Source organism: Rhododendron vialii, chromosome 6a (genome assembly GCF_030253575.1).
Source record: "Rhododendron vialii isolate Sample 1 chromosome 6a, ASM3025357v1".
Lineage (NCBI taxonomy): Eukaryota > Viridiplantae > Streptophyta > Magnoliopsida > Ericales > Ericaceae > Rhododendron > Rhododendron vialii.
In genome coordinates this window covers 10,413,465-10,440,102 of record NC_080562.1, presented here as the reverse complement: position 1 = coordinate 10,440,102, position 26,638 = coordinate 10,413,465, and the positions used below count along the sequence as shown (strand labels likewise).

General features: G+C 36.0%; 4 protein-coding genes across 11 annotated transcripts; 3 read left to right on the top strand and 1 right to left on the bottom strand.

The window, feature by feature from the left end:
* Positions 1-2,870: 2,870 nt before the first annotated feature.
* LOC131328382 (uncharacterized) lies at positions 2,871-3,239 on the top strand. The gene has a single exon (XM_058361330.1). It carries the CDS (start codon positions 2,871-2,873, stop codon positions 3,237-3,239), a length of 369 nt encoding a protein of 122 aa, XP_058217313.1.
* A 5,375-nt stretch (positions 3,240-8,614) lies between these two features.
* Positions 8,615-14,103, top strand: LOC131331368 (uncharacterized). 2 transcript variants are annotated; one of them, XM_058365273.1, is made up of 3 exons: positions 8,615-8,818; positions 9,448-10,054; positions 13,622-14,103. In XM_058365273.1, the coding sequence occupies exons 2-3, from the start codon at positions 9,592-9,594 to the stop codon at positions 13,669-13,671; spliced, it is 513 nt and encodes a 170-aa protein (XP_058221256.1). In that variant the 5' UTR covers positions 8,615-8,818; positions 9,448-9,591; the 3' UTR covers positions 13,672-14,103. The 2 variants fall into 2 exon arrangements, with proteins under 2 accessions (XP_058221256.1, XP_058221257.1); XM_058365274.1 differs by having other exon boundaries at positions 8,639-8,818; positions 9,451-10,054.
* Positions 14,104-14,649: 546 nt separating this feature from the next.
* Positions 14,650-17,700, top strand: LOC131331367 (E3 ubiquitin-protein ligase RZF1). Of its 6 annotated transcripts, none has more exons than XM_058365270.1 (3): positions 14,650-15,923; positions 17,208-17,305; positions 17,422-17,700. In XM_058365270.1, the coding sequence occupies exons 1-2, from the start codon at positions 14,945-14,947 to the stop codon at positions 17,240-17,242; spliced, it is 1,014 nt and encodes a 337-aa protein (XP_058221253.1). In that variant the 5' UTR covers positions 14,650-14,944; the 3' UTR covers positions 17,243-17,305; positions 17,422-17,700. The 6 variants fall into 6 exon arrangements, with proteins under 6 accessions (XP_058221253.1, XP_058221252.1, XP_058221251.1 ...); XM_058365269.1 differs by having other exon boundaries at positions 17,205-17,305; XM_058365268.1 differs by having other exon boundaries at positions 14,650-15,950.
* A 1,951-nt stretch (positions 17,701-19,651) lies between these two features.
* On the bottom strand, positions 19,652-25,540 carry LOC131331366 (protein ECERIFERUM 2-like). Of its 2 annotated transcripts, XM_058365265.1 has the most exons (3): positions 25,456-25,474; positions 24,927-25,393; positions 19,652-20,798 (listed from the first exon to the last, which is right to left on the bottom strand). In XM_058365265.1, the coding sequence occupies exons 2-3, from the start codon at positions 25,362-25,364 to the stop codon at positions 19,929-19,931; spliced, it is 1,308 nt and encodes a 435-aa protein (XP_058221248.1). In that variant the 5' UTR covers positions 25,365-25,393; positions 25,456-25,474; the 3' UTR covers positions 19,652-19,928. The 2 variants fall into 2 exon arrangements, with proteins under 2 accessions (XP_058221248.1, XP_058221249.1); XM_058365266.1 differs by having other exon boundaries at positions 24,927-25,540.
* Between the last annotated feature and the right edge of the window lie 1,098 nt (positions 25,541-26,638).

The following is a 26,638-nucleotide window of genomic DNA, read 5'->3' as shown; positions in this document are numbered from 1 at the left end:
CCATGTGTGCAGGGACCCAGGGATGCTCTAGTGCTGCCGAGCAGCTTCCTGCCGAGCGGGTGCAGAATGGCCGATGCAACTGTTCATCTTTGCACGGACAGTTCAGATCGAATTTAAGTGCATATAAATCTGAACCGTTCATAACTCAGTTAAGATCCAAACCGTCGATTATTGAGATGAACGGCCGAATCTGCCGCTCTAGGGGGATCTGAAATGCTTGGCCATTCAGTAATGTTGGTCGTTACTCGTTGGAGAATTTATTATGTTGCTTTGAATGATTAAATGGAGAAGCTGATAGAAGGTCCAGGCCAAATCGCTATCTTTGTTCGTTTTATTATTATCATTTCGGTTGGCTATTTATGTCTGGACCTTCCATCTTGTCTAGGGCTGCAATGGAAAAAAAAAAAAAAAAATTGAAAGATCGCAAAAATTGGGTTGCTTTTAGTTTTTCTCGAGGTATCGGTTACGTTGGTTCAGTTTTGGAATTAAAAAAAATTAAAGTCGGTTTTGTATCGATTTTAGTTCAAGTAGAATTGTACTAAACTGAACCGATTCTTTTTTTGCTCGGCAAATGAACCGATTCTTTGAGCCTGTTTGGGAGCTCTATTTTCCCATTTTGCATTTTGTAGCTTTGAATTCAGGTCATCTTCTTCGTGGCATAAACAACTCTCATATCGTTCTTATTCTAAAAGTGCAGTGCCCTATGAATATGGGGCAGCTTCGTCCCATTAGTCTTTGCAACTTGGTTTATAAAGTCCTATCCAAGGTTTTTGTAAATCGCTTGCAAAGATTTTTGCCATCTATTATTAGTGAAAGTCAATGCGCTTTTGTGAGTGGGCGCTTTAGTTTATGTCGGATAACACTATCTTGGCTCAGGAGGCTTTACATTTTATGAAGAATTGCAGATATGGGAATAATCGTTCTGTGGCTTTGAAACTGGATATGAGTAAAGCGTATGATAGAGTAGAATGGGGTTTTCTAGAAGCCATTATGTGAAAGATGGGGTTTGCTGATCTATGGGTCAAATGGATAATGAGGTGTATTTCGACAGTGTCCTACTCTTTGTTATTGAATGGGAATCCAACGGGTTTCATTACTGCTTCCCGTGGTTTGCGGCAAGGTGATCCATTGTCATCTTACCTTTTTTTGCTCTGTGCGGAAGGTCTTTCGGAGATGCTTCAAAAGGCGGAGATGAGAAGTGCTATTCATGGGCTCAGAATTTGTAGGGGGGGTCCACCTATCAGCCGTCTACTCTTTGCGGATGACACTTTGGTCTTTTGCAAGGCTAAACGGAGTGAATTGCTTTCCATTGCAGCTATTCTGAATGATTACCGACGGGCATCGAGCCAACTTATTAATTCCCAAAAATCCTCTATGTCTTTTAGTAAAAATACAGGGGTTATTTTGAGACAGGAATTGAGTTCTTTGGTTTCTATTCCGATTCGTGCGGATTTGGGGAAATATCTAGGATTGCCAGCTGAGGTTGGCAAATCCAAGACAACGATTTTCAGTTACATAAAGGATAGAGTGCTTCAAAAACTAGCAGGTTGGAAGGAGAAAATTCTTAATCAAGCAGGGAAGGAGGTGTTGCTTCAATCTGCGGCGTTAGCTCTACCGGTTTATGCAATGTCATGTTTTAAATTACTGGAAGGTTTATGTCATCAAATTGAATCATCCATGGCACGGTCTTGGTGGGGTTAGAAGAATGATGAACGAAAGATTCATTGGTTGAAATGGAGTCATTTGTATAAACTGAAGTTTAAGGGAGGATTGGACTTCCGAGACCTCACTTCTTATAACCTGGCACTACTAGCAAAGCAGGGGTGGAGACTTATGATGTCACCAAATTGCTTAATGGCTCGGGTTCTTAAAAGCAAGTATTTCAAAGTTAGATCTTTTATGGAAGCAGAGCTGGGTTCTAACCCATCTTGGGTGTGGAGGAGCATTTGGGAGAGCAAAAAGGTTTTAGCTAGAGGAGTTCGGTGGTCAATTGGGAATGGTGAGCAGGTTCATATCGATGAGGATCCTTGGATGCCAATGGCTGGTGTCTTTAAATCAAAACGGATTGTGGAGGATGGGAATTTCTTGAGGGTCAATCAGCTTATTAATTCTGACACGGCTACTTGGAAGGAAGATGTTATTGCTCGACTTTTCGATTCAGATCATGCGAGGTGTATACTCTGCATTCCGTTATCGTGGACAAACAAGGTTGATAGAGTAATGTGGCATCATTCTAATTTGGGTATTTACAATGTCAGTTCAGACTATTTATCGACTTTGGAATGGAAAAGCCAAAGGTTAGTGAGGGATGAAGATGAGGGATGGATTAGATCATTGGAGGTGAAGGAGGAGGCGTGGAAGGTTATTTGGCGACTCAATATTCCTAAGAAAATTCAGCATTTTTTGTGGAAATGTTGCCATGAAATCCTACCAACGAGGAAAGCGTTACAGAGGAGGAAGGTGGTGGCGGATTCTAGTTGTTTGGTTTGTGGCGGCGACCAAGAATCCATTCTTCATCTTCTTTGTGCTTGTCCCCTAGCCAGGCAGGTGTGGAGTTTGTCCCCTTTGCAAATAGGTATAGGGACTGTTCATGTCAATTCTTTAAAGACTTGTGGGATGTTATGGATCTATGGTGGTAGGGGCATGCAAATAAGGAATGGTGTTTGTCATTGGCGGCAGTGCTTATGTGGTACATTTGGAAGTATAGAAATAGGGTTCTTTTTGAACATAAGCTCTCTCTTCCTTGGTTGGTCTGCAAGACGGCGGTTGAGTACTTTCATGAGTTTTTCTCTGCAAATTCTTTGGATACTATAGCTGTGATTTTGAATGGGGAAGGAAGCTCTAACTCATGAAGGAAGCCTCCGGATGGGATGTTCAAGATTAATGTGGATGGGTCATGGAAGAAAGGGGTATCAAGAGGGGGTTATGGCATTGTGATTCGGGATTCCAGAGGCTTGTTTGTTGCTGCCTCGATCGGGGTTTCCTCGTGGTGCGCAAGTTCTTTAGTTGCAGAAGCTTTGGCATTTCGGCATGGTATTTTGTTGGGATCACATCTTGGGTTAAGGTCAATAATTATAGAAAGAGATGCTCAGTTGATGGTGAATATGCTTCATGGCAAAGTAGCTATCAGTCAAGAGGTGGAGGTCATTATTCATGATATTCAGGTTTTGAGCAGAAATTTCCACTGCTGTAGTTACTCTTTTGTACGTAGGGCTAGTAACAAGACTGCTCATGTGTAGGCTGGAAAATGTGTGAATGGTTCAGGGTCTTATCTTTAGACTGTATCTCCACCGTTGTGGTTACTCGATCCTCTCTGTTGGGACGGGTCTTCTGCTTGATGTTCGTTATTGGTTTTAATAATACTATCTGCTATCGTTGTGGCAAAAATAAAAAAATAAAAAATTCTGACTGTTCGGGAGACTTTTTGAGAATGTATTATGCCAAAATGCGTTCTTAAAAACAAACAATAGAGGGATAATTTGACAATCAGCCCTATAGGAGTTTTTGCATTCTCATTTTGCAGAATGCTTTTTTCCTACTGATAAAAGGATCATATATATATTACCCTTGATGGTCCAAAATTGTATTTGTTTTTATTCGGGATTATGTAAGAATTTTAATTTCACCCTTACGATTTTAACATCTTAGTTTCGATTTCTAAGCTTTTAGCCAGGCTGATATATATTCAAATCGTAACATCCATTTATTTTGCTGATCTAGTCGCATCCCGTCCTCACTCTACAACATCCATTTGGTAATGCTACTGATATTCACATCGTTTTTTGTTGTTTTCATATGAAGCCGTGTTTCACTAACTAAAATAAGTTTTTATTTTTTGAATTAAAGGTAATGTATTGTGAGAGAATGACCTGTCCCGTAAAGCGAAAAATAAGTACTCGTTAAAAATAGAACCTTAGCGGAACAAAAAAAAAGAGTAACTATTATTAGGTCTTGTAGGTCATATAAATTTTTAGCTAGGCTGAGTTTGGCTGATCTCATTGGCTTTGCCATTGGCCGGTAACCGGATAAGTCGGACAAAATTGAAATTACTAAAACCGAACCAAACGAAACCAAAACCGAAATTGTTTGGTCCAATTTCAGTTATGAAAACCCAACATCGAAATAGCCAGTATTGTCGTTGCAAAATTAGCACAAAATTGGGGATCAATGCGAGTTTTCTTTTGTGCATAGTGGTGCGAATGAGATGCCCCATTCTTAAGGTAGTAGTGGTTTGGGTGCCTACAAGTATGTGTGAAACTAACTAAAATAAGTACTTATTTAAAAAAATTAAATAAGTATTTATTTTTAGAATTAAATGTGATATATTGTAAAAGAATGATATGTCTTGTAAAGCAAAAAATAACTATTTAAAAAATAAGAATCTTACCGGAACTGGGAGGCCACCATCCTTTTGTCTTTCTTGTCCTTATCTTTGCTGCATCTTTTTTTCTTTTTTTTTTTTAAACATCCCTTATCTTTGTTCATATACAACACTAAGTTGGCAATTTATGACAGGCTAACATAGGTAGACAATGCTCTTGTCCTTATCATAGCTACCTTTGGTTGATTAATAAAACAAGGCATGATCACCAGCTAGCCGTAAACTTTTTTTCTTGCGATAGGGTTTTGTAAAAGCATGATTTTTTATTCAGTTTTTCAAAGTGTGATTATGGTTGGTAGAAAGATTTCGTGAAGGGGAAAAGAAAATGTAAAGAATTCCTCATCAAGTTTAAATCCTTTTCCTCACCTTGTTAGAGAGAAAACTATGACGGTATCTGAGTTATGTTTTGAGAAAAATTATGACCGCAGAATCCAAATTCTTGTACTAGATCCCGAACTCATAGATGCTCAAAACTTATTGTGTATTATTAGTGAATCCATTTGATATATATGATTAATTAAGACTAGTTTCTCTTCTTCTTTTTTATCTGATCCATTGTATTAAAATGATCTCAGAAGTAAACTTTGTAGCCGATGACACTGCCGATTTGTTACAATAATTTATACCTTTGTTTGACCTTAATTTCGTCGGTTAAAGTTTCTCTCTGTGTTGTAAGTGGGATGGTTAATTACTCCACATTTTTCGTTTTTTTTTTCTTCCCTAAAAGGTGATCGTAAATACTAAAAAGGCAAAAAAAAAATTGAACATTAATTAATGCTGGCACTTGATATTTCTCACATCAAAGATATATTAAAAAAGTTATGAATATATACCTCCACTGAGAGTATTTAGTTTCAAAAGTAGTACTCAAATTTGCTTCTATCTAGTCTAGACAAGAAAAACGGTAAATTTGTCCGCAAAGATAATCTATGCATAGATTGTGCACAAATTTTGTTGTGGGGTCCACCACGGGTCTCACACAAATGATCCGAGCCGTTCATTAAATATAAAATATTTTTTCAAAAGTTTCCGTTAAAAATCAGCTTAATCCAATACCTATAGATACTTGATCTAATCATCTAATTTTTCATTACCCGAAAATCTGAATGAAAATTTAGATGATTAGATCGAGTACTTATAGTTAGTAGAATGAGCTTATTTTCTACGGGGACCCTTGAAAAAATATTTTACATCTAATGAACAGCTCGGATTATTTGTGTGGGACCAGTGATGGGCCCCACAAAAAAATCTGTGCACAAATGTATGTGTGGTTTGCAGGGTTCCAAGAAAAAGAAGCTTTCATGTTTTTAAATTCAATTTTGGAACTGAAATTTGACCAACCTACTCAGCTAATCGCGGGGCTCTGCTTATAATAATGCAATAAACAAGCGGGGAAATGTCATAACTACCCTTATGCCACAAAAAATAAAGCACTTATTGACGAGTATGTCATTTCACAGGGATTTAATTACTTGTACCCCACGCCCACACAAACACAAGTGGCTGCTGCCTGCTGATTCTTTAAACGCGGACGTCACCCAATAGGTCCTCAATCCACCGGTAGTCAATTTACGCACATCTCAAGTTATCATTTTAGCTAGCTGGAGCACCCGGTAAAATACAGATAAATTCCCGTATGGACTAATCAATTTCACAAGATTTGACACAGTACCTAATGCTTTGTTTGGTTTGCTTTTTAAAAAAAAATATCCAACTCAAAAAATACTAATTATTCTTACTTTCAATCATTAATATCATTTTTCTCTTCATTCATTACTTATATCTCTAATCATTATTATTATTATTATTATTTCTCTCTATCTCTCTATTCATTACCCATATCTCTAATCATTATCCTAATTTTTCATTTCACTCGTTATCCAAAATATCAAACTCAAAAATTCTTAAAAACCGATCCAATAAATGATTTCAAACTAGAGGTATTAGTTCTTGACCAGAAAAGTAACCCCTGCGAATTACGTGAGAGAATTGTGTTTTAAACTATGACGATTAAGAGTAGTATGTTTTTATTATTAGTTACTAGGTGCATGAATCCTGAGCCGTAGGTAATAATAGCAAAATTAATGCACGCATGAACTTTCAAAAGATAGACAGTTGCTGGATTTGGACTAGCTAGTAGCTAGTGCTACCACATAAAATATTTCCAAGAGAGAAACAGGAGCCAGCAAAGAGAAATGTGAATTTGGACTGTCCGACCGACATCTTTCATGGAAAGTGTTCGTGGACGTCTCTATCAAACCTCGCCAGCAAAAGCACCACAACAAGTCTCACCCTGGCAAGCCTTTGTGGACTGCATAGTGCTAACACATGCACAATCTTCCTCATAATGGACACACAGTTAACCCCCACAAAAGTGAATTTACCTTAGTAATTATTTGAGTTAAAAGTACTCCTATATATTCCGTCCGTTTCAAATGAAGACACCTCATTTTAGTTAAAATAAGGACCTTTCCATTTCTTTCATTTCCTGGTCGAATTTTGATGATCTGAGCCGCTCAATGTGACCAGAACGTGATTTTAAGAGTACCCACAAAAAATCAGCAAAAAAAATGATCGGGAAGGGCTTCATTTGAAAGATTTTTTATTGAATAATTCAATAAAAAACTGCTCAAATCAAACCCTTACTGGTCATTTTTTTCGCTGGCTTGGATCATTGAAATTCAATCGGAAAAGGAGAGTCCGTATTTTAAGAGGTCCTCATTTGAAACATTATATATTATCAATTTTTATTTAATGCTTTTTAATTTAGCTTTTGGAAAAGCATTGGGCAAAGAAACCTAAGGGAAACCCATGGGAAGGTTCCCATATAATAACTTCTCCAAATTCAAAGGACATTTTAATTTCTTCTGAAAACCTTAATTCTTATTTGTAATGCACGAAAATAGTCGAATTTGCCATTGTCATTTGTAAGTGAAACTCACCCACGGTTTTAACTTATCATATATGAGGACATACTAATTAACTAATTTGGGCTAACTCAGTTGATCAAAATTCTTGCATCTGATCAATAGAAGGTCAAGAATTCGAATCTCTTGTATTCTCCTACCACTTATAATAACAAAAATAGGTGAAGACAGTGTTCAACAAGTCATTCCCTCCGGACGCCAACCGTTGTCCATAGTTGAACTGGTCCAACATTATAACGACAAATTTTATGAATGTTACATAGATTAAAATTATTTGATGTCTTCGATGACCAGCTTTAGATGAAAACAATCACGTGTTTAAAGACTGAAACCTTTGACAAGAAAGAATGTTTTTCATTGATCACATACAATGATAAACAATTAAACCATCTACCGACTGAGTCATTTTTATGCTAACAAAATTGATTTATCTGCGGCCTATTGTATAAGCATGAAAAGGTACTCTCCTTGTCCCGTATTGTTGGTCCTTTTTTCAAAAAATTGTGTCAATTTTTTGAAAGAAAATAATATCTTACGCGTATAATTTATTTTCTTATATGTTTAGAATTAACACTTTCGTGTATAATTTTGTTGATTATTCTACACTAATTTAGAGATCTCGATTGATTTTTTAGATGGATTAAAAATCAAAAATTGTACATACTTTGTTTATCTTTTCTTAAAAATAGCACAATTTTTTAGGAAGCTAGATTATAAAAAATTACAAAAAAACCCTTTTTGATTAAATGCAATGAGATGATATATGCATGCATTTGCTCAAAGATGTTTGATACACATGGGTAGGGTAATGAGTTGTCACTCTTTTTTTTTTTTTTACATGAAATCCATATTCCAAAATTGTATATGATTAAACAAATGCTTTATGTTTTCAATAATTAAACAAATTCTTTATGATTAAACAAATTCATTTCATTCTTTATGTTTTCAATAATTAAACAAATGCTTGAATATGATTTTTTTTTCTAGTTAACATTCATGTGTTAAAACAAACACTTCAATGAGATTACCCATAAATCAGATTACTTGAGAATAAAACTCTCATTCTTGATTCTCTATTGTTTTCATCCAAACTGAGTAATCATATTCGGGAATAATTTCCGTAAAACATGAACCATTATTAACGAGATGGACAATTGAAAAAAACTTTTTTATTATTCAACTGCAGAGAAATCGAGTCTAAATAGAACACTTGTCTTGTTCACCACGCTTAATTGCAGGGGATAAGGGCGTCATCAACGCGTACTTACCCGTGTTTTTGCAATTTTTAAAAACTTCTGTTTCCTTCTACTGAAAAAAATTCTCTTTGCTCCCTCCCTAGTAAACGAAAAGAGAGAGAAGGTTCATTGAACAAAACAAGCCAGTACCAACGTACAAGAAACTCTCTCTCTCTCCCCACCGATTTTCTTGTAAACGAAAAGACAAACCAGGGTTCGAGTTCCACCCCAGATTTTAATTTCCCCCAATACCTCGATTCCATGTTGGCTGAAAGGTATCTAAATCTATCTGCACTACATCTGCATATCCATTTTCTTTTCTTTTCTTTTTTTGCTTTGAATCTTCTAGTATCATAGCTGCAGCACAACGGTTGAACTAGTTCTATTCCTTTATAATTTTCTTTCACAATCAAGGATGATTCAGTTGCTTTGTTATCTTTATGTACATGCGGAGAAGTCAAAGAACTTGCGCTTCGATCGGTTTGATGAATTTTTTGGGAAAATTTGGTGTTTCTTTTTGGAGATTTGAATGATGGGTTTCTGTGAAAATCAACTGGAATCAATGAATTGTACACTTGTAGCTGGACTTCGTGCTTGCAAGTTCTAAGTATTTAGTCAAATTGTTGCCCCAATTGCATTTGAAATTTAGATCTATTTTTGGTAGCTACGTGTTCTACCTTTCGACAATCTAGAATTTTGTTGGTCAATTTTGGGGTCAAATTGCACTTCTTTTTGCCCCAAAATATATACGCTAAGTGGCGGTCTGATTGTCGAGAAAAAATAGGAGAAAAAGTCTTCCTGATGTAGAAAAAGTCTTCTTGAATCTCTATTTGGTATATTCGTCTTTGTTTTTGTATGTCTTCATTCAATGGACCACTTCTCTAATTTCCAGTGATTTCCACAGCAGGCAAAAACTTCCCATTGAATCTCCGGTCCAAGCTTTCAATTCTGGGCCATAAGAACATTCAAATTTGTCTCTCTGCATTTGTTTCGTGAATCCACGATCCCTTGAGGTCTGTTGCGAGGGCAGCAGTTTGTGAATATAGATATGGCCGTGGCGTTTACCCATCTCTCTCGGTGGATGTGGGGCGGAAAGCGTCAAGAGCCTAAAACCTCTAATGGGTCTTCTCTAAATTCTTTATCTGATGCTGGTTTGTTGGAATTGGATACCGTGAAATTTCCCTTGTTTAATGGAGGGCAGATAAGCTCCTCGTCTAGAAGAGTTAAGCAAAAATGGAAAAGCCGGGAAGAAAGGAAAATTGACAGAGAACATGATATTGTGGTGCTACCATTGGATGGTGGTTGTGTTTCTGGGTCTGAATCTGATGATTCGGATTGGTCAATTGGATGGTTGGAGCCCCATGGCTCAGAGTTCCAGAGTGATGACGATCCAGATGATAGTTTTGCCGTGTTGGTACCTTGCTATGGTCGTGGGCGCATGCATAAGGAGGAAAATTTTAAGCACAATTTTCTAGACACCATTGGAAATGTCCCAGATATGTATGCTGCGGGTAAGAGTCTCTTTCTTCATTTTGCGCTCATGTGTTGTATGGTCTTCATTGCCCTTTGTTTTATTATTTGTTGGTGTCACTTGATAATCCATTTCTGGTTTTGAGGTGAACTTCCATTGCTTGCTTGAGTATGCTATGTTGATACCCTGCCCTTTGTAGGATTTGTCAAATCACTATTTGTTGATTATATGACCAGACTTTGCTTTCATAACTGATTAGTATGGAGAACCTTCCAGATTTGCCATCGTTAGAGCACCATTTCTCATGTGAGGTAACTTGGGGTGAACTATTAGGATCTAGATTAGTCTGAACATCTGCCCCGTTCCTGGTGTTGTAGCTTTCAATGCGAATAAGCTTATCAGGGAGGTTGAATTCTAGCTAGATAAAGCTTTTGGTATATAACCCAATGCTGCAATGCAGCACAAATAATATTCAGTGGGTAATTTTGGTGATTGTTGAAACCCTAGCAGCATATAATGTTCTGGTCCTAGCTGCCTCTTTGTAACTATTATTTCTGATTCAGGACATTGTGAAAAGTGAAGCTGGTGAGAGTTGTGGACAGCTTTTCTTTGCGAACCACGTAAATCTTTGTGTCGTGTGTGTTTGCTTGATTCATATGTTTGGTTGTAAAGTTTCCAAGATCCATATGTTGGATTTTCGAGTGTAAAAGGCTTTGATGGAACTTTGGTGTCCCAGCAGAGTGCTAATGTTTTCTCGGGGAATCCCTTTGCAATGCTAACTCATATGACTAAAGGGTAGAGTCTGAAAGAAATTGTGTAATGCTACATAGATTTAAAAAAATAAAAAAACATCAATGATTACTTCATATTAATTTCTATGATGTCCAAACATAAAACATATCATTTGTCTTTGAGTTTCTGTTTACGTTGATATCCAATGATTGAGTTCTGTATATTGTGAAGGTCATTTCCAGCAATTAGGAACTTTAGAAAAATGCTTACCGCAGTAAAACTTCATGGAATTGTGCATCTATGTGTATTTGTGTATGTTGCCTATGGATGTGCGAACAGTAACTGGTCAAGGGATAGCCAAGGAAATGATCCCATAAATAAATTCTGAGTTCAGAAAGAAAGACATATTCAATCGTAATCCCAGTTTCTTTTTTAACGCTCATACTAAGGTCCTTTGTAGTCCATCTCTATTGTTTGAGCTGCATACAAATGGTGATGGTCATGTTCAGCAATAACGTAACTTAGCAAGGATGCTTGGTGTTTCAGAAATCATGGTAATACGTATACAAAATATGTGACCTTTGTCTGTTTGTGTATACAGTCAACTTTGATAGTTAATGAGACAATTAAGTTAATAGGAAATAATACTCTATGGATCACCTCATGATGCCAACTTTGATGGGCTTTCCCTCTTCTTTAGCAGCTTGAGGTTCCCGTCTAATTACCCAGCAATCCAGCATAATGTTACACGAACGAAAATTCATTTTGGGTACTTGTTCCTTTTAGTGAAGTTTACCAATAATGATTTATGACAGCCTTACGTTGTAACGTTTGACCTTAGTCAGTATCTCCTATAATCCTTAGAAGATGAGAAGGTGACCTTGATTTTCTAAGGTGTATATTGACAAACTTCCAACCAAAAGAGGAGAAGCCAATAGCAAGTACAACTTGTCCTCAAGTTCTATCCATTCGATGAATTATCCTCTTGTGATCCTCTTTGCCTTGTTTGGGACTATAAATGGTTAATATCTATCAGCCGCTGCTGGGAAACCAAGATAACTTCCCCAAGACAAAACTGCACACATATTATGTCAAAAGCAGTGTCAGACATACAGCATTTAGGACACAAATGCCATAGATTAATAGCAGTATACTGATTTGATACAACATAGCAATATACTGATTTGATACAACAAAAGTGGACTGTGTTGCAACAGATTTTGTAGAATTCAGCTTTCATGCTGTTTGTGATGGTTCAAATGATTGGTCCCATATCGGTGAACCTTTTAGGTGGTTTCTCCTACTCTTAATCGTTGCAAGACTAACATATTCTTTGGTAGTTTTTATCTTTACTTTAGTTCTAGTAAAAGTCGATTTAGTATTTTATTTTGCATCATGTTGCCTTTTTCACTCTCTTTCCTTCCTCTCCCACTTCCCCTCCTCACGTGCTCGGTTATGAGCTATGTAGCACGGACACGGACACCGACACGGACACGGATACGGATATGGACATGGACACAGCAATTCTAAAAAAATGGGGATACGGACATGGTGGGGGACACGCCACGTGTATAAATAAAAAAAATATATATATGTACATATATATAAAAAAAATTGTGAGCCATTGTATATGAATAATTTCACAAATTGTATAAATTTTTTTCAAAGGGAAAATTATAATTTAACTCAAATGTTTTGAATAATTTCATATTAACCCCAAAAATTTTAAAAAATATTACATTTTTACCCCTAGCCGTGTCCCCTATCAAAAAATAATACTCCCTCCGTACCAATTTACTTGTCTCAGTTCTATTCTAACTGGATAAAAAACTAGTTATATCTTTAAATTGGTAATGAATTTTATATCCAATATGGATCTTGTTTGATAGATCTCGATTTGTTCTATAATACAATGTTTTCAGAATCACCTAAAACATTATAAATTACAAGATATAATCAATTGAAAAGTGACACAAACTGACAATTAAATTGGGACCGAGGTAGTAAAAATTATTGGACACGCCACGTGACGTGTCCAATACGTGTCCCCGTGTCCAATACGCGGGCACAATGCCTTTTGGAGTGTTGGTGCTACATAGGTTATGAGATGTGGGGTGTGAGAATTCTCCCTTGGAAGTTCCACTTTAGAACTCAAAACAAGTTGACTTTTGTCTATGTTGCCGTCACTATCTTTTTATCGAACTTTCATGGTTTAAAAAAGACATTAATACTTTTTATTGTTTTGTGAGATGACTTCAATGTTGCCACTTGGGAAGAAGGGGGGATGTGGAATAGCTTGATGTATATAGGAGTACTACTTTTTATTGTTTTATTGGGCTCATTTTCTAACAGCCTAAGCTTTTAAGATAATTGATACCTTATTGTGGTATGTTGGGAAAGCTTCAGGTTTCAAGTCTTTCCGTTTGCATTCTTCTTCTTCTCTCTATCTATGGGTATTTGCTTCTCCACATGTGAGACAGAGTTGTACGTGATGAGTTTATTTCCTAACTTTGTAAATTTTTAGGATGTAATTGGTAACTTAAGAGAGCTAACATGTGATTGTGGTTTGAACTTGGTACACGGCATGTAGCTGCTCTTTTGTGGTTACTTTGCTCGATGCTTGTTGAAATCATGTTGAAGATTCAATTCAGTTTTCTTTTTGTTTGGTTGTGCGATAGGAGAACGAATTTGTCGTACTATTGGATTTTTTTTTTCTCTTGCTGATACGGGGGAAAGTTTTTCTCTGAGCTGCGTGTCCATGCATGCATTTAAATGAAACATAATCTCGATTCTTGCTTTTGTTTTCTTTTTCTTTTTATGCCTCATTGTTTCTGCAACTCATAGCAGCATTCTCGCGTCTTTCCTTGCTTTGCAGAGAGCAAGAAGTACATGGAACAATGGCTTTCCTCTCTCCGGAACAGCTGACATCTATGAATGCTCATGCTTGCGCATAAATCTTCGCCATGCTGCTTTTGCTTCCTTCAACTGGGAAAAAAAAAATTAAAAAATCAAAATATGGTTCAAGGATAACGAAAAAAAAGATGGATTTATTATTGTATTGCTAGTAGATGAGGATTCGCTTGTGTTGTTGGTGTTTGAGCTGATATTACTTAGTGAGAGGTGAAACAGCAGTGAAAAAGAGTGGTCTAATGTGAATTTTGTAAAATAGAAAGAATACATTTTAAAAAGGAAAAAAAAAAGGATAGGAAAAGAGAAAAAGAGAAAAGAACAAAGAAACTGTGATGCATTGTGTGCTTGCTTATTCTTTGATGAATATATGACTGTTAAATATCTTATGATTGCTGTAAATAGAAGTGAAAATAAACAGAAAATATATTGCTGTAAATATTTGGACTCTCTTTCGAATCTTCCGATTATTGGTACCTGTACGTTGAACTCTTTTTTTATTTTTATTTTTTTATAATTGGGTGCATGAGCTAGCTTCACACACCTTGACTAATTTGAGGAGTTTGCAGTTAATGATCAATGCTCAAATAAACTTCATTGCGGGATGAGCGTCAAACGGTCGAACCTGCAAGTTCGGAGGGTAAATTATGTTTATGGTTTTTTTTACCCTTATAATTGAGGATAAGTCTCGTCTCCCAAAATATTTGGCACATCCGACTAGCGATAGGGCTAATTGAATATTCTCAAGTAAACTTCATTGTATTTTCTTTCTTTCGACTTGACAGTAGAGAATTCAACGAACCCAACAGGAACCGAGCCCAAACCAGTGGGCATGAAACACCAACGCAATCTACAAGACCACAGTTCTGTATTCGCAAAGCGCCATTCTTACAATGTGTTTATTAGAAATGAACACAATGGCCAAGACCACAGTTTTGTATTCGCAAAGCGCCATTCTTACAATGTGTTTATTAGAAATGAACACAATGGCGGATCAAAGAATTCTGCAAATGAGGCGGAAAACAAAAATGTTTTCAAATTTTAAAGAGGCTAAACTTAAACTTGGCAGAAGCTTTGTCAATTAGAAATGGAATCCCTTGGCAGAATCTTGTCTCAATTAGAAATGGAGAATCCTTTTGCACCTCACACACTTTATTCGTTCCCTTCCAAGGAAGAAGGAGAAGAATCGCTTTTCTCGACTCCAAAAAGCTATCCTTTTTTCTACCTTAAAACTTATATAGTAGAACTGATTTGATATTTGCCTCGTCAAGTATTCTGCAACCCATCATCGATGTCTTTGAGCCCTCCTCTTCCTCCTATTCCTCCTCCTTCTCCTCGTGTCGACGCAACCAACGCCAACAACTCAAACTTCCCGCTATACTGGTGCTACCATTGTCACCGGACGGTCCGTATTTCCTCGGAAAACCCATCCGAAATCATCTGTCCCCGCTGCTTCGGGCAATTCCTGTACGAGATCGACATTGCCAGACCCTTCTTCGTCGTCGACTTCACCCAGTTCGATCCCTCCCCGGAAGCCCGAATACTCGAAGCCCTCTCTCTCGTGCTCGATCCCCAGCTGATTGGCGACAGATCAGACAACGATGTTACTGGTGCTGGTTTGACAAGAAACCGCCGTGGCCGTCACTGGCCATGGAGCCGGAACCGGGTCGTGGACGACATCGGCGATCACTGGGGACCGGAGAGTGGAATCCTCGCCCGCCCTCGTTCCGGCTGGATTATCCTCGGGCCGTCATCAGGCCCTTTACCTGTTGGACGGCGAAATTCGCCAGCGGAAGGGCTAATACCTTCGAGGGTTAACCCTCGGGACTACTTCGTGGGGCCAGGGTTTAGCGAGTTGATCGAGCAACTGACACAGAACGACCGACAAGGCCCTCCTCCTGCGCCTGATTTGGCTATAGATTCTCTGCCGACGGTAAAAATCACGGCGGATCATCTGGGTGGCGATTCAAGTTGCCCCGTTTGTAAGGAGGAGTTCAAAGTTGGCGGGGAAGCAAGGGAGATGCCTTGTAAACACATATACCATTCCGATTGCATTATGCCTTGGTTGAGGCTCCATAACTCTTGTCCCGTTTGTCGGCATGAGCTTCCGGTTGAGACGGATCAGAGCGGTGGAGTTCGGGTTGACGGCTTTGAAGATTCTTCTCGCGGCGAAGAAGATGCTAGGAACGGGAGGAGGTGCTTGAGGTTGAGGCAATTCGCAGCTTCTTTGTGGCCGTTCCGCCCGAGGTTCCGACCACTTCATACCCAAGGTGATGTTGATTTTACTACTGATGGCAGTGAGTTAAATTTTCTGACTCAATCTTCGAGTTTATATATAACTGGGAAAGCCACAAGTCCCAACCGAACTCGGGGGCACCTGTTGTGCAGTAGGGTGCACAGCATTCCTGTCATGCACAATCTCAGCCATCCATTTCGGCAATCAATGATCCAGATGTGTTTGTTATTTAATACTGCATGACAGGGATGCTGAAACACATCTGGATCATTGATTGTCGAAACGGACGGCTGAGATTGTGGACGACAGTGATGCACAACATTGCCGCTTGAAGATTGAGTTTGCATGTTGGATTAGTGTAGGTATTGGTATAGGCCCTATAGGGAGGAGAGAAGAGATAAAGGTTTTGAAAAATGAAAGTCCAATGTTTTTCTGTTTCTTTTTTCCCTCCACAAATCTCTATTCAAATTCAGTATTCATGCACAACCGGAAGTGTTCATATTCCGAATGTAACACATGACACTAATACTGGACATTGCAACAGAAATAACCAATGTCTTACGATACCAGAGTTGATTCAATTACTAGCAAAATATTACAGTATCTATATCAAAACATGCAAGAAAAATTCCATATGACATTGATATCATAGGGGCATAGAAATTGTGCCCTGATGTATCTAGTTGGATGAAGTATAAACACATATGAGACATGCCAAGTGACGTACGTGTTTAGGATTGAAAGTTCGATGAAGTGTTCGATACATATAGTGGACTAAAATGAAGTGTTTCAGCTTCGTAGTTGCCTCGCATAGCGGCTTTCTCTTCGCCAAAATTTTAACATCCAGAATTCGGAAAGAAGTCAACTTTCAAGATCAATGGACAGAAGAGAGAGAGTCTCTAATGTACATATAGACTCCAGACCAAAATACATCACATTGTTGTTTTCATGATAAAACCTACAACAAAAAACTCAAGAGGGAAAATATATGTAGCAGAAACCCGGGCAATAGGTAGCAAAAGAACTGGATACTTTAACAGGAGATCGATGATCTTCTTATCCGAGGAATCTCATGACTACGTTTCTACAATTTTTAGTTGGAACAATTTTGTCTTCCTACTGATCTCTCTACCCTTCCTGCTTTATTCATGGTCATCGTCTTGCTTTATTCTCTAGCCTGTGATTGTTGAAAGAACTGGATACTCTAACAGGAGATCTATGATCTTCTTATGCGAGGAATCTGACAATGTTTCTACAGTTTTTAGTTGGAACAATTTTTTGTCTTCGCACTGAACTCTACCCTTCCTGCTTCCAGCAGCTAATTCAAGGTCGTGGTCTTGCTTTATTCTCTAGCCTGTGATTGTCGTAGCTAGTAAGTGCTCAACGAAGCGATACTCATCGGGGCTGGCTTATGTGGTACGTTTATCACCATGGATGATTAAGTCAATGATATTGTTCTGTTTTCTTTGTATGGTAATAATATATAACGATCTTGTTCTCATTTTGTCGTGTTGTGTTGTGTTGTGTTGTAGTTCGGGATGTAGATCACGATTTCCTAAGTCTCAAACTTTGATGCTGCAAGTTCTTTCGTTTACGAGGACAATCAGCTGGTTGCGAATGCCTGTTGTATACTGATATCTGGAAGGAAAACCCTCCAAGCTTATATAGCTAAGTTACAGAAGTTATGTGGTTTAGAATGATTGTATATGCTTTAAATTGTACAGAAATTTCGACTCTCTTATCTCTTTCAAAATTTGAATCAGAATTATTGGCAGTCTGGGTGATAATAAAATTCCTTTGGGTTTGAATTTGCCTGGAAATTTATACCCTTACTTTTGAAGCAGCATGAAAGCTGTAGACGGAGGGAGTATTTATCATGGAAGTAAAAACTGTTTGGAACATTTCCAAAATATTTAACGGATATTAAATGTAATTATTGGTGAACGGTTTTAATCCGAGAGGCGTGTCTATTCAAATTAAATGAATAGGGTGTAAACGTTGGATTTAAGCACAAAAAGTGTGTCTATTTAAGCTAAATGAACATGCGTGATCCAACTAAAAAGTATGACTATTAGGATCGCATGAATAGATATGGCTATTAAGAATAGACATGCATGGCTATTGAGATTAATCAAAGAGATGCGATCTTTAGCTAACAGTTATGATCCGTGCATGTATAAGGGCAAGGGGTTCTACCAAATGGGGAGAAATAATCAGAATTGTTCTGATTGTTATATCTTTCTAGAATTATCTCCTGTACTTTTCTAGAGTTAAAAAATGAAAAAGAAAGAGGGAAAGGAAAAGAGAAAAGAACAAAGAAAGTGTGATGCGTTGTGTGCTTGCTTATTCTTTGATGTAAATATGACTGTAAAATATCTTATGATTGCTGTAAATAGAAGTATAAACAGAAAATATATTGCCGTAAATATTTGGACTCTGTTTCGAATTTTTCGATTATCGATACGTTGAACTTTTTTTTTTTTTTTTTTAACTGGATGTGTAGGCTAGCTTCACGCACCTCGACTAATTTTGAGAGTCTACTATTAATTAATAAACAATGTTCAGATAAACTTCATAGTGGGATCAGTGTTAAACGGTCGAACCTACAAGTTTAGAAGGTAAATTCGGTTTATGCTTCTTCTTCTTTTTCCCTTATCGTGGAGGATAAATCTCTTGTCTCCCAAAATATTTGGCACATCCGACTAGCGATTGGGTTAATTGAATATTACCTATATTTTTTTCTTCTCATTGTTAAGCTAAAAAAGCCATTGTGGATTATTTTTTGTCCTTATTTGAATTCTTTTGCTTTGTTGATTTTTTGTCAAATTTTTATGGATTATTGATTCATCATGACAAGAGAAATCTAAAAAGCAAAAAATTATAACCGTAACTCTTTTTTTTTTTAATAAAGACAAAAATAAGCCAATAAGTCATTTTTTTCCTCTTTATTCCAAAAAAATTAGATTTTGATCGTAATTTTTTACTTTTTGGATTCATTTCGTCATGACGAAGCAATAATCCTCAAAAAATTGACGAAAAACTAGCAAATGAATTTTTTTTAATAAGGACAAAATAATTTAGCCGAACAAGTTACTTTTGTGTTTTTTCGGACAATGGAGTTCATGTGGAAAGCTGATCTTCATCCAATGGCAGATCAAAGAATTCTGCAAATGAGGCGGAAAACAAAGACCCCTTAGTTTTGAAATTTTGGATTTGAATTTGTAAGTAATGAATGTATAGAGAAATAGAGTAATGATTGAAAATATAGGTAATGATTGAAGAGGGATAGAAAAAAAAGAGAGTAATGATTGTAGAGAAATAGGATAATAATTAGAATCCAAAACCCTTAAACGAACGGGGTCAAAATGTTTTCAAATTTTAATGAGGCTAAACTAATGTTATTATTGGTCTCTTTCTCTCTCCCCCTGCTCTCTCTCTCTCTCTCTTTGAAATTTTAGACTGGTCTAAGGCTACGTTCTTGTAAAATTATAAGTTTGAAACTTATTTTAATATTTTAAGAACGTAAAATTATAAGTTTGAAACTTATTTTAATATTTTTGAACTTGAGACGTCACTTTGGACAAATAAGACAAATGTTTTATACTTTTTCCGTCTTTAGTGCAATTTTTTTATTTTCTGTCATAATTTTGTACTTTTTAGACTCTTCTCATTGAGACGGATGATTAATTAAAAAATATAACGCGAATCCAACAAAGATTAAAAAAGATGAACAAACCACACAAAACGAAAAAAAAAAAAAAGTTTACAAACATAGAATTGCTCCTATTATTTACTGTAAAGTACCAGAAAATGGTACCCTACAAATCTAGTACTACTAGTAAGGACACCCCCCTGTTCGCGCGCCACCGTTATCTCCGGCCGCGAAGACATCTTATATTATACGGCCCCTTATATACGGCCGTAAACACAAGTATGCTCTTATTGCTCATGCTCTACATTGACGTAGTCTTGATCTTATTGCACTCATAAACATCACATTCGAATCAAACAACTACCAATGGTGCCCTTCATTTCAACTTCAAAAAACACCCCAGTCATTTCTAAGTTCATTCTTCAACTGGAAATTTTGATCCTTCGGCAAGATCGCTGTCACCACCCTTCCATCACCGCAATCGCCTCCTTTGCCATTTGCCGGAGCCGGAAGCACCAGAACCACCCCTTCGTCGCCAGCACCACCAATGCCATAACTCGCGAAAACAGGCTTTTGCCCTTTTATACGCAACCCGTAAATCTCTGACTCTTCCAAATTCACGAACGTTAAGTTGGACCCGTATAAAATAAAGTCCGATTTTTCATTCTCTCTCTCCACCCATTTGTCGATCAAACTTCTCTCATCCACCATTTTTTCCTCGATCAACTTGGCCAACTCCGACAAATCGGCTTCCGCAACCTTGAAATCTGCTTCCACCGTGCCAATGACCTGACTATTGCTTAAGCCTTCAATTCCCTTGTTGCGAGGATCGCTATTGAATATTGTCACAACCCTCGGTTCGGATTCTCCCCTTATTTTCGCTAGCGATTTCCACATCAACGCGGCGAGGAGATGAAAATACTGGTTTAGGCCTGAAGCTTTTGAGGCTATCTGGTCAAGTTTTCTTGCAGTGAAATGGAAGGAAAGTGTTTCCATCTTACAGGAACTAGAAACAAGCCAATAGTCATCAACAGTGTCGACCCTTTGGAGGGAAAATGGTTTCTCGGAATTGGAATTTGGTGGGAATTGGCATTCTCCGGTGTTAGTACTATTTGGCAACTTGAGAGGCTGAGGTGGCATTTGACCTGCCATGATGTGGGCCCACGTGTTGATGAATGTTGAAGCTGCGAATGGGTCCCCCAGGACGTGGGCCCAGCTGAGCCCCACTGATAATCCTCCACATTTGAACCATGTGAACTGGAATGAAATTGCCAAGGGACAAAAGAAAGTCAAGTTATTGAGAAAAGTATGGCAAGCGACAAGTATTTTTGGAAATATTTAAGAAAAATTTTTAAAATTTTTTATTTAATTTTTTCTTGAATATTTTAAAAAATAGGTGTAAAAGTCATAATTTTTTATTTTTTATTCTTCTCGTTGAGTCGAATCAATAATGCTTAAAAGTTTAGCACAAAAATAACAAATGCGAAAGAAATTTGAACAATGACAAAATCAAAAAGTTCTAGTCTAAAACTTTTTGATTAGTATTAAAAATTTGTCTATAGTTTCTATTTTATTATGTGTACCCTTTAAAAAAGCTCATTCCGCTACGGTTCTTAATTTTTAAATACTTATTTTTTGTTTTACAAGATAAGTCATTCTCTCATAATACACACCTTTAATTCTTTTGTACTAGAAAAATAACCAAAAAAAAACGGTGAAAACCCCCCAAAAAAAAAGTTTGGCCAAAGAGACCCATTCACTAGTCCTTTGCTTCTATGACATTTTCATTTGAAAATTGAAAATATAGTCCCTCTAAGCAAAAAATGCACTTTTTGTTTTTATTCAATTTTTTTTTCGCGTTTATCAATTTTGCGCCAAACTTTTATGGATTATTGATTCGTCTGACGAGAGGGATCGAAAAGCCCAAAATTTTTTACTTTTACTCAAATATTTTGAGAAATATCCACTTTTCAGCACAAAAAAAGAGTCCAAAAAGTTAGTTTTTTTTTTTTGGTATGTGTGCTCAATATTGGATATTTCCAAAAATATTAGGAAAAATTTTACTTTTCCGATCCAATAATCCACAAAAGTTTGGTACAAAACTAACAAAAGCAAAAAAAAAAATTGAATAAAGATAAAGAGTACTTTTTGCTTAGCGAAACATGCATGCATTCCGTGTGTCTCGATCATTCTCAACTCCTTTTTTCACAATCAATGAAAGTCAAGGTGTGATACTTCATCACTTTTATCACTTTTGTCACGGAGTATTTCCCCGTCATACCACATAATTTTCAAGTTCGTCTTTCCTAAATTGATCACCTCACTATAGCCTGATCCCCGCTTTGATCACAAAAACATGACATGTGAATAAGCTTTTCTCCATAAATATACATCACAGCTGCATTTGCCTAATTTATATGGCTGTGAAGCCTGTGATGGTCCAGTCCATGGAAAAATTCAAACCTCCTTACTTTTAGGGGATATTAAAAATGCTGACTGCTGAGACAATAAATAAGGTTTTAGAAACAGTACTAAAAAAATAAGTATATTTTCAAACCCCCAAAAAATATTACTATATATTATTTTCTTTTTTTACAACAAATTAAAGTACTCATTGACTAGTTTAACTTGGTGTTAAGAAAAAACAACATAGAGAAATATATTATTGGGGGGTTTGATAATACACGGATTTCTGACTCCTGTTCCGCTAAGGAAAATAAGTACTTGTTTTCGGAATTAAAGGTGATGTATTTGAGAGAATGACCTAGCTCGTAAAGTGAAAAATAAGTACTTAAAAAATAAGAATCTTAGCGGAATGCTACGATTACTCGCGAATATATGTATATGGCACACATATATATTGCGAATTTTTTTGAAATTAATTGCGAAAATAGTTAAAATGCGTATCAAAGTTGTTTAAGGGACTTTGATACACGATCTTCGGAGAGAAAATAAGGGACTAGTATAGTAACAAATGTCTTAAAGAACATTGGCATGAAAAACATACTATACTATAAGAGAAAATATATAAATAATACTATCTCATCATACTAAAAGGTTCCTTGGAACTTTTGCTCTCTGTTCATTTTTCGCAATAATCTGATCCATAAAATAGCATAATTTCGATTAAAATTCTTGAAAGTGTTATATCTCAATTAGCTTAATGAAAAAGAATTCAAAAAGTTATTCATGAAAGCACTATATTTTTAGAAAAATTTAAATAATCATCATCTTTATTCATGCCATGTAAAAATTCATCCCGCCCACTTTGCATGCTTATGTTTTCATCATTTCAATGTGTGAATTACCCTTATTACCCCTTTATTATGATATCTATCTAGATATATACATTTATGGTTTTCTAAATTAAAAGGATTGGGATGAATATCAATTTCTGCAATTAAATGAGATACAAGATTTCCGATTTCATGGTAAATTATTTGTAGCATTTACCATGAAATATGTTTGTATGTTCCTATCATTTTATGGTTAATTATTTGGACCAATTATCATGAAACTATTTCATGGTTAATTATTTGGACTGTTTACCATGAAACTAGTCCGGCGAAATCTGTTAGGTTGCTGCACGGACCAATTCATATAAGGATAGTTTGGGATGTACAAATACTTATTTTTACGCCAAGAATTAGGATGTAAACATAAGTAATTTACATTCCAAAATTCTTGAATTCTTGTCTATATGGGCCAAGAATTTTAGGAGGTAAACATAAATAATTTCCATCCCAAAATTCTTGTCTATATAGGCCAAGAATTTTAGGATGTAAAAATAAGTATTTATACATCCCAAACTATCTTTCTAAGAATTGGTCCGCGCAGCAGCCTCACAAATTTCGCTGAACTAGTTTCATGATAAACGGTCCAAATAGTTAACCTTGAAATAGTTTCATGGTAAATGGTCCAAATAATTAATCATGAAATGATAGAAACATACAAACATATTTCATGGTAAATGCTACAAATAATTTACCATGAAATCGAAAAGCTTGTGTTACATATATGGTTTAAAATGTATACATATATACAATTAACAACACTTAAAAGGCAATAGTGGTATTAAAAATACGAGAAGGATGAAATCATAAGTTGCTGAAAAGGACAAGATGAATTCATAAGTGAAGAAGGCAATAAAAATGAATTTTTAAGTCTCCCATATTTTTACTCCATCAATGAAGGCACGATTGTTAAACAAATGAACAAACAAATATGGAACTAGATCGAGCCCAGAGGCTAGGAGTGATGAAAAAGATTATGATCAGATGGACCCCGTTTCGCTAAGATTATTATTTTTTAAATATTTATTTTTTGTTTTACGAGACGGATCATTATCTTATAATATATTACTTTTACTTCAAAAAATAATGACTTATTTGAAAAATAAGTACTTATTTTTCTTAACGGAACGGAGCCGTTGCCACGTAAATTTGCACAATAAAATGAAAAACAAAAGTCACCAAATATCTCTCCTCGTGATTTTTCATTTAGTATCTTTTCGGATATGAGCAGCGTATGTAATGAAAATTGATTTCACACTCCCCTTTTAATCATCCACACTCCAATTTTTTGTTTTTATTCACATAATTTACAACATTGTCCTTGAATGCATGAAAAAATGTATCGAATAAATAGCAAGATAGTAAATTTAAGTAAATAAAGACAAAAAAAAGAGTGTGAATTGTAAAAAGAAAAGTGTGAAAATCAATACCCACATCTACGTCTGTACGTAATCTATATATGATTTTACACTCAAAAAAATAAAAATAAATAAAGGTCCTTAAACAATTTAATTTTTTGTCTTTATTTACGTGAAACTATAAACTATCCTTACTTATTACTTTCACAAATTTTTGTCACGTTTTTTAATCACCTGAAAAAATGCATGCCCTAAAAAAAGTACAAGAGGATATAAGTAGAGTAGTGCAAAAAATTACAAATAAATAAATAAAACACGTGGGCTCTGTTTGTTTCAATATAAAATATTTTTCGGTAAAATATTTTACCTATTTTTCGGTTTTTGGTTATATAAAAAATGAGGAAAACATTTTACTAGGTAAAATATTTTTCACTAATTGAATGAAAATGACTTACCTTTAAATTTTTCGTAAGTTATTTTCTTAAATGAACCCGTTACTTTATACTGCAATTCTTACTACTTAATTTCCTCAATCGTCAGTCATGACCCACATTCAATTTCCTTATTCTTAGATCTCTCTCTACACGATTTTATCAATTTCTGAAAATATTTTTTATTTACCAGTCAAACACGGAAAAATAAAATTTTAAAATTTATTTTCTGAAAAAATATTTTACATTGTAAAACATTTTATAACAAAACAAATGGAGCCTTGTTCTGAAAAAAAAAATTACCTGAACGAAAACAAGTGGAGCAAAACCCAGATCAGGACCAAGGGCATGAGGGTAAAAAAGCTGCTCATTAATCTCCCACCCATCCTTCATACCCTTCATCCATTCCTCAAGGGTAATTTTGGAACAATCAGCCTCAACAATCCGTACACCACTATCGTTACACTTGACAAACGGCCGGCCGTTTTCCGACAGCCGGATTCTGCCGGAGGCGGCGGTGTAGCGGTCGAGCAACTGGAACATGGGTTTTTTCATGTCGGAGATACCTATGCCTTGGACGGAGTTCCGGTTGAAAAAATAGAGGCCTTTAATGTAGTGAAGTTTCATGGCTAAGTCTATGTTTGTGAGTTCGTGGATTTTGTTGTCTCCGGTTGGTATGGATGGAACCACCGATGATAGTTTGATGTCGCTTACGAGGGGTTCAAGGTGAGTTGACACCATGTTAGAGAGAGAGAGAGAGAGAGAGTCTGGTTTCGAGATGAAAGGAAGGTATAGGAGAGAGAGAGAGAGAGAGAGAGAGAGAGAGAGAGAGTCTGGTTTCGAGATGAAAGGAAGGTATAGGGAATGGTTATTTCCAAGAAGCACAACTTTGGTTCAAGTGTATAATATGTATATATAGAGAATGTGGTTTCGAGGTTCAAGTGATATAAGGTGTTTAGGAGCCTATTTTTGATTTTTGATTTTCAGCTTTTTAATTTTTTTGACTTTTTAGATTATGGCGATAATGCATTTTGAGTATGGTAGTAGTGTTTGTGAGATATGTGTAGAATTTATTTTGAAACAGTTGTAGTGTTTAGTAAATGAATTTTGAAAATAAATTATGAGTTAATAATGTTTTACCAAGTTGTCCTTAGCCTTTATTATTGTATTAAAAATGTGTAAATAGTTATTAATTTCTCTCTTTTATTAAAATTTTCAAGTTGTTCAGGCCCTGTTTCGCTTTCTTTCTAAATCTTTTTTTTTCAAAAAGAATGTAATTTCAAACTCAAATATAATGAAAATGAAAAATAATATTTCAATTTTTTTTGCACCGAGTTAAAAGATCTCAATGAGATCTATCAAACAAGATCCATAATGGTAGAAAAATTATTTGCATAAATACATAATTTTTGAGTTTAAAATTATCTTCATTTTCTAAAAATTCAATTTTTAAGAAACTGGAACGGGACCTCATATTCTTATTGATTACTAGCATATATGAGAGCCGATGCCACGACCATTAAAATGCTCTCCTTGACAAATGGGCTTCCTTGTCCTTTGCTCTCAAAAGTAGTTACATTCCCAAATTGCCCTTTTATTGATTTTCTTTCTTAAATTGTTGTCACGTATTCGCTTTCAACCGACTTTTGCCATTGCCATTTTGTGTTTTGTCTCTTTCTCTTCAATTTGACATCTACATGAGGAGTACAAGAGAAATGCTAGGTGCAAAAAAAATGAGAAAAGAAAATACCTTTAAAGTGTACATGAACGGCTCAGATGCACAGTGCATCTAAGCTGTTCATGTACACTTTAAGAGTATTTTCTTTTGTTCCTAGCACCCCTCAGAGTACAAAGTTGACAGGAGCCTAATCATATTCAAGGTATACTATTCATACCTTTCTACTGGAGTAGTGGTTTTTTTTTTTGAGCGCTTGTTGATATTCAAGGTATGCTATTCATACTCTCTATTGTTTATATCTTTCCTCTTTGGTTATAAGGCTCTTTTAAGGTGTTCA

Bases quoted from the DNA above. Each gene is read 5' to 3' on its own strand.
- LOC131331366 (XM_058365266.1), bottom strand. From the start codon at position 25,364: ATGGTGTCAACTCACCTTGAACCCCTCGTAAGCGACATCAAACTATCA. The intron at 20,799-24,926 runs GTAATTTTTTTT...ATTTCATTCCAG, and splicing joins CTCCACTTGTTTTCGTTCAG to TTCACATGGTTCAAATGTGG.
- LOC131328382 (XM_058361330.1), top strand. From the start codon at position 2,871: ATGTTCAAGATTAATGTGGATGGGTCATGGAAGAAAGGGGTATCAAGA.
- LOC131331368 (XM_058365273.1), top strand. From the start codon at position 9,592: ATGGCCGTGGCGTTTACCCATCTCTCTCGGTGGATGTGGGGCGGAAAG. The intron at 10,055-13,621 runs GTAAGAGTCTCT...CTTGCTTTGCAG, and splicing joins CCCAGATATGTATGCTGCGG to AGAGCAAGAAGTACATGGAA.
- LOC131331367 (XM_058365267.1), top strand. From the start codon at position 14,945: ATGTCTTTGAGCCCTCCTCTTCCTCCTATTCCTCCTCCTTCTCCTCGT. The intron at 15,951-17,204 runs GTGAGTTAAATT...TCCTGCTTCCAG, and splicing joins TGATTTTACTACTGATGGCA to CAGCTAATTCAAGGTCGTGG.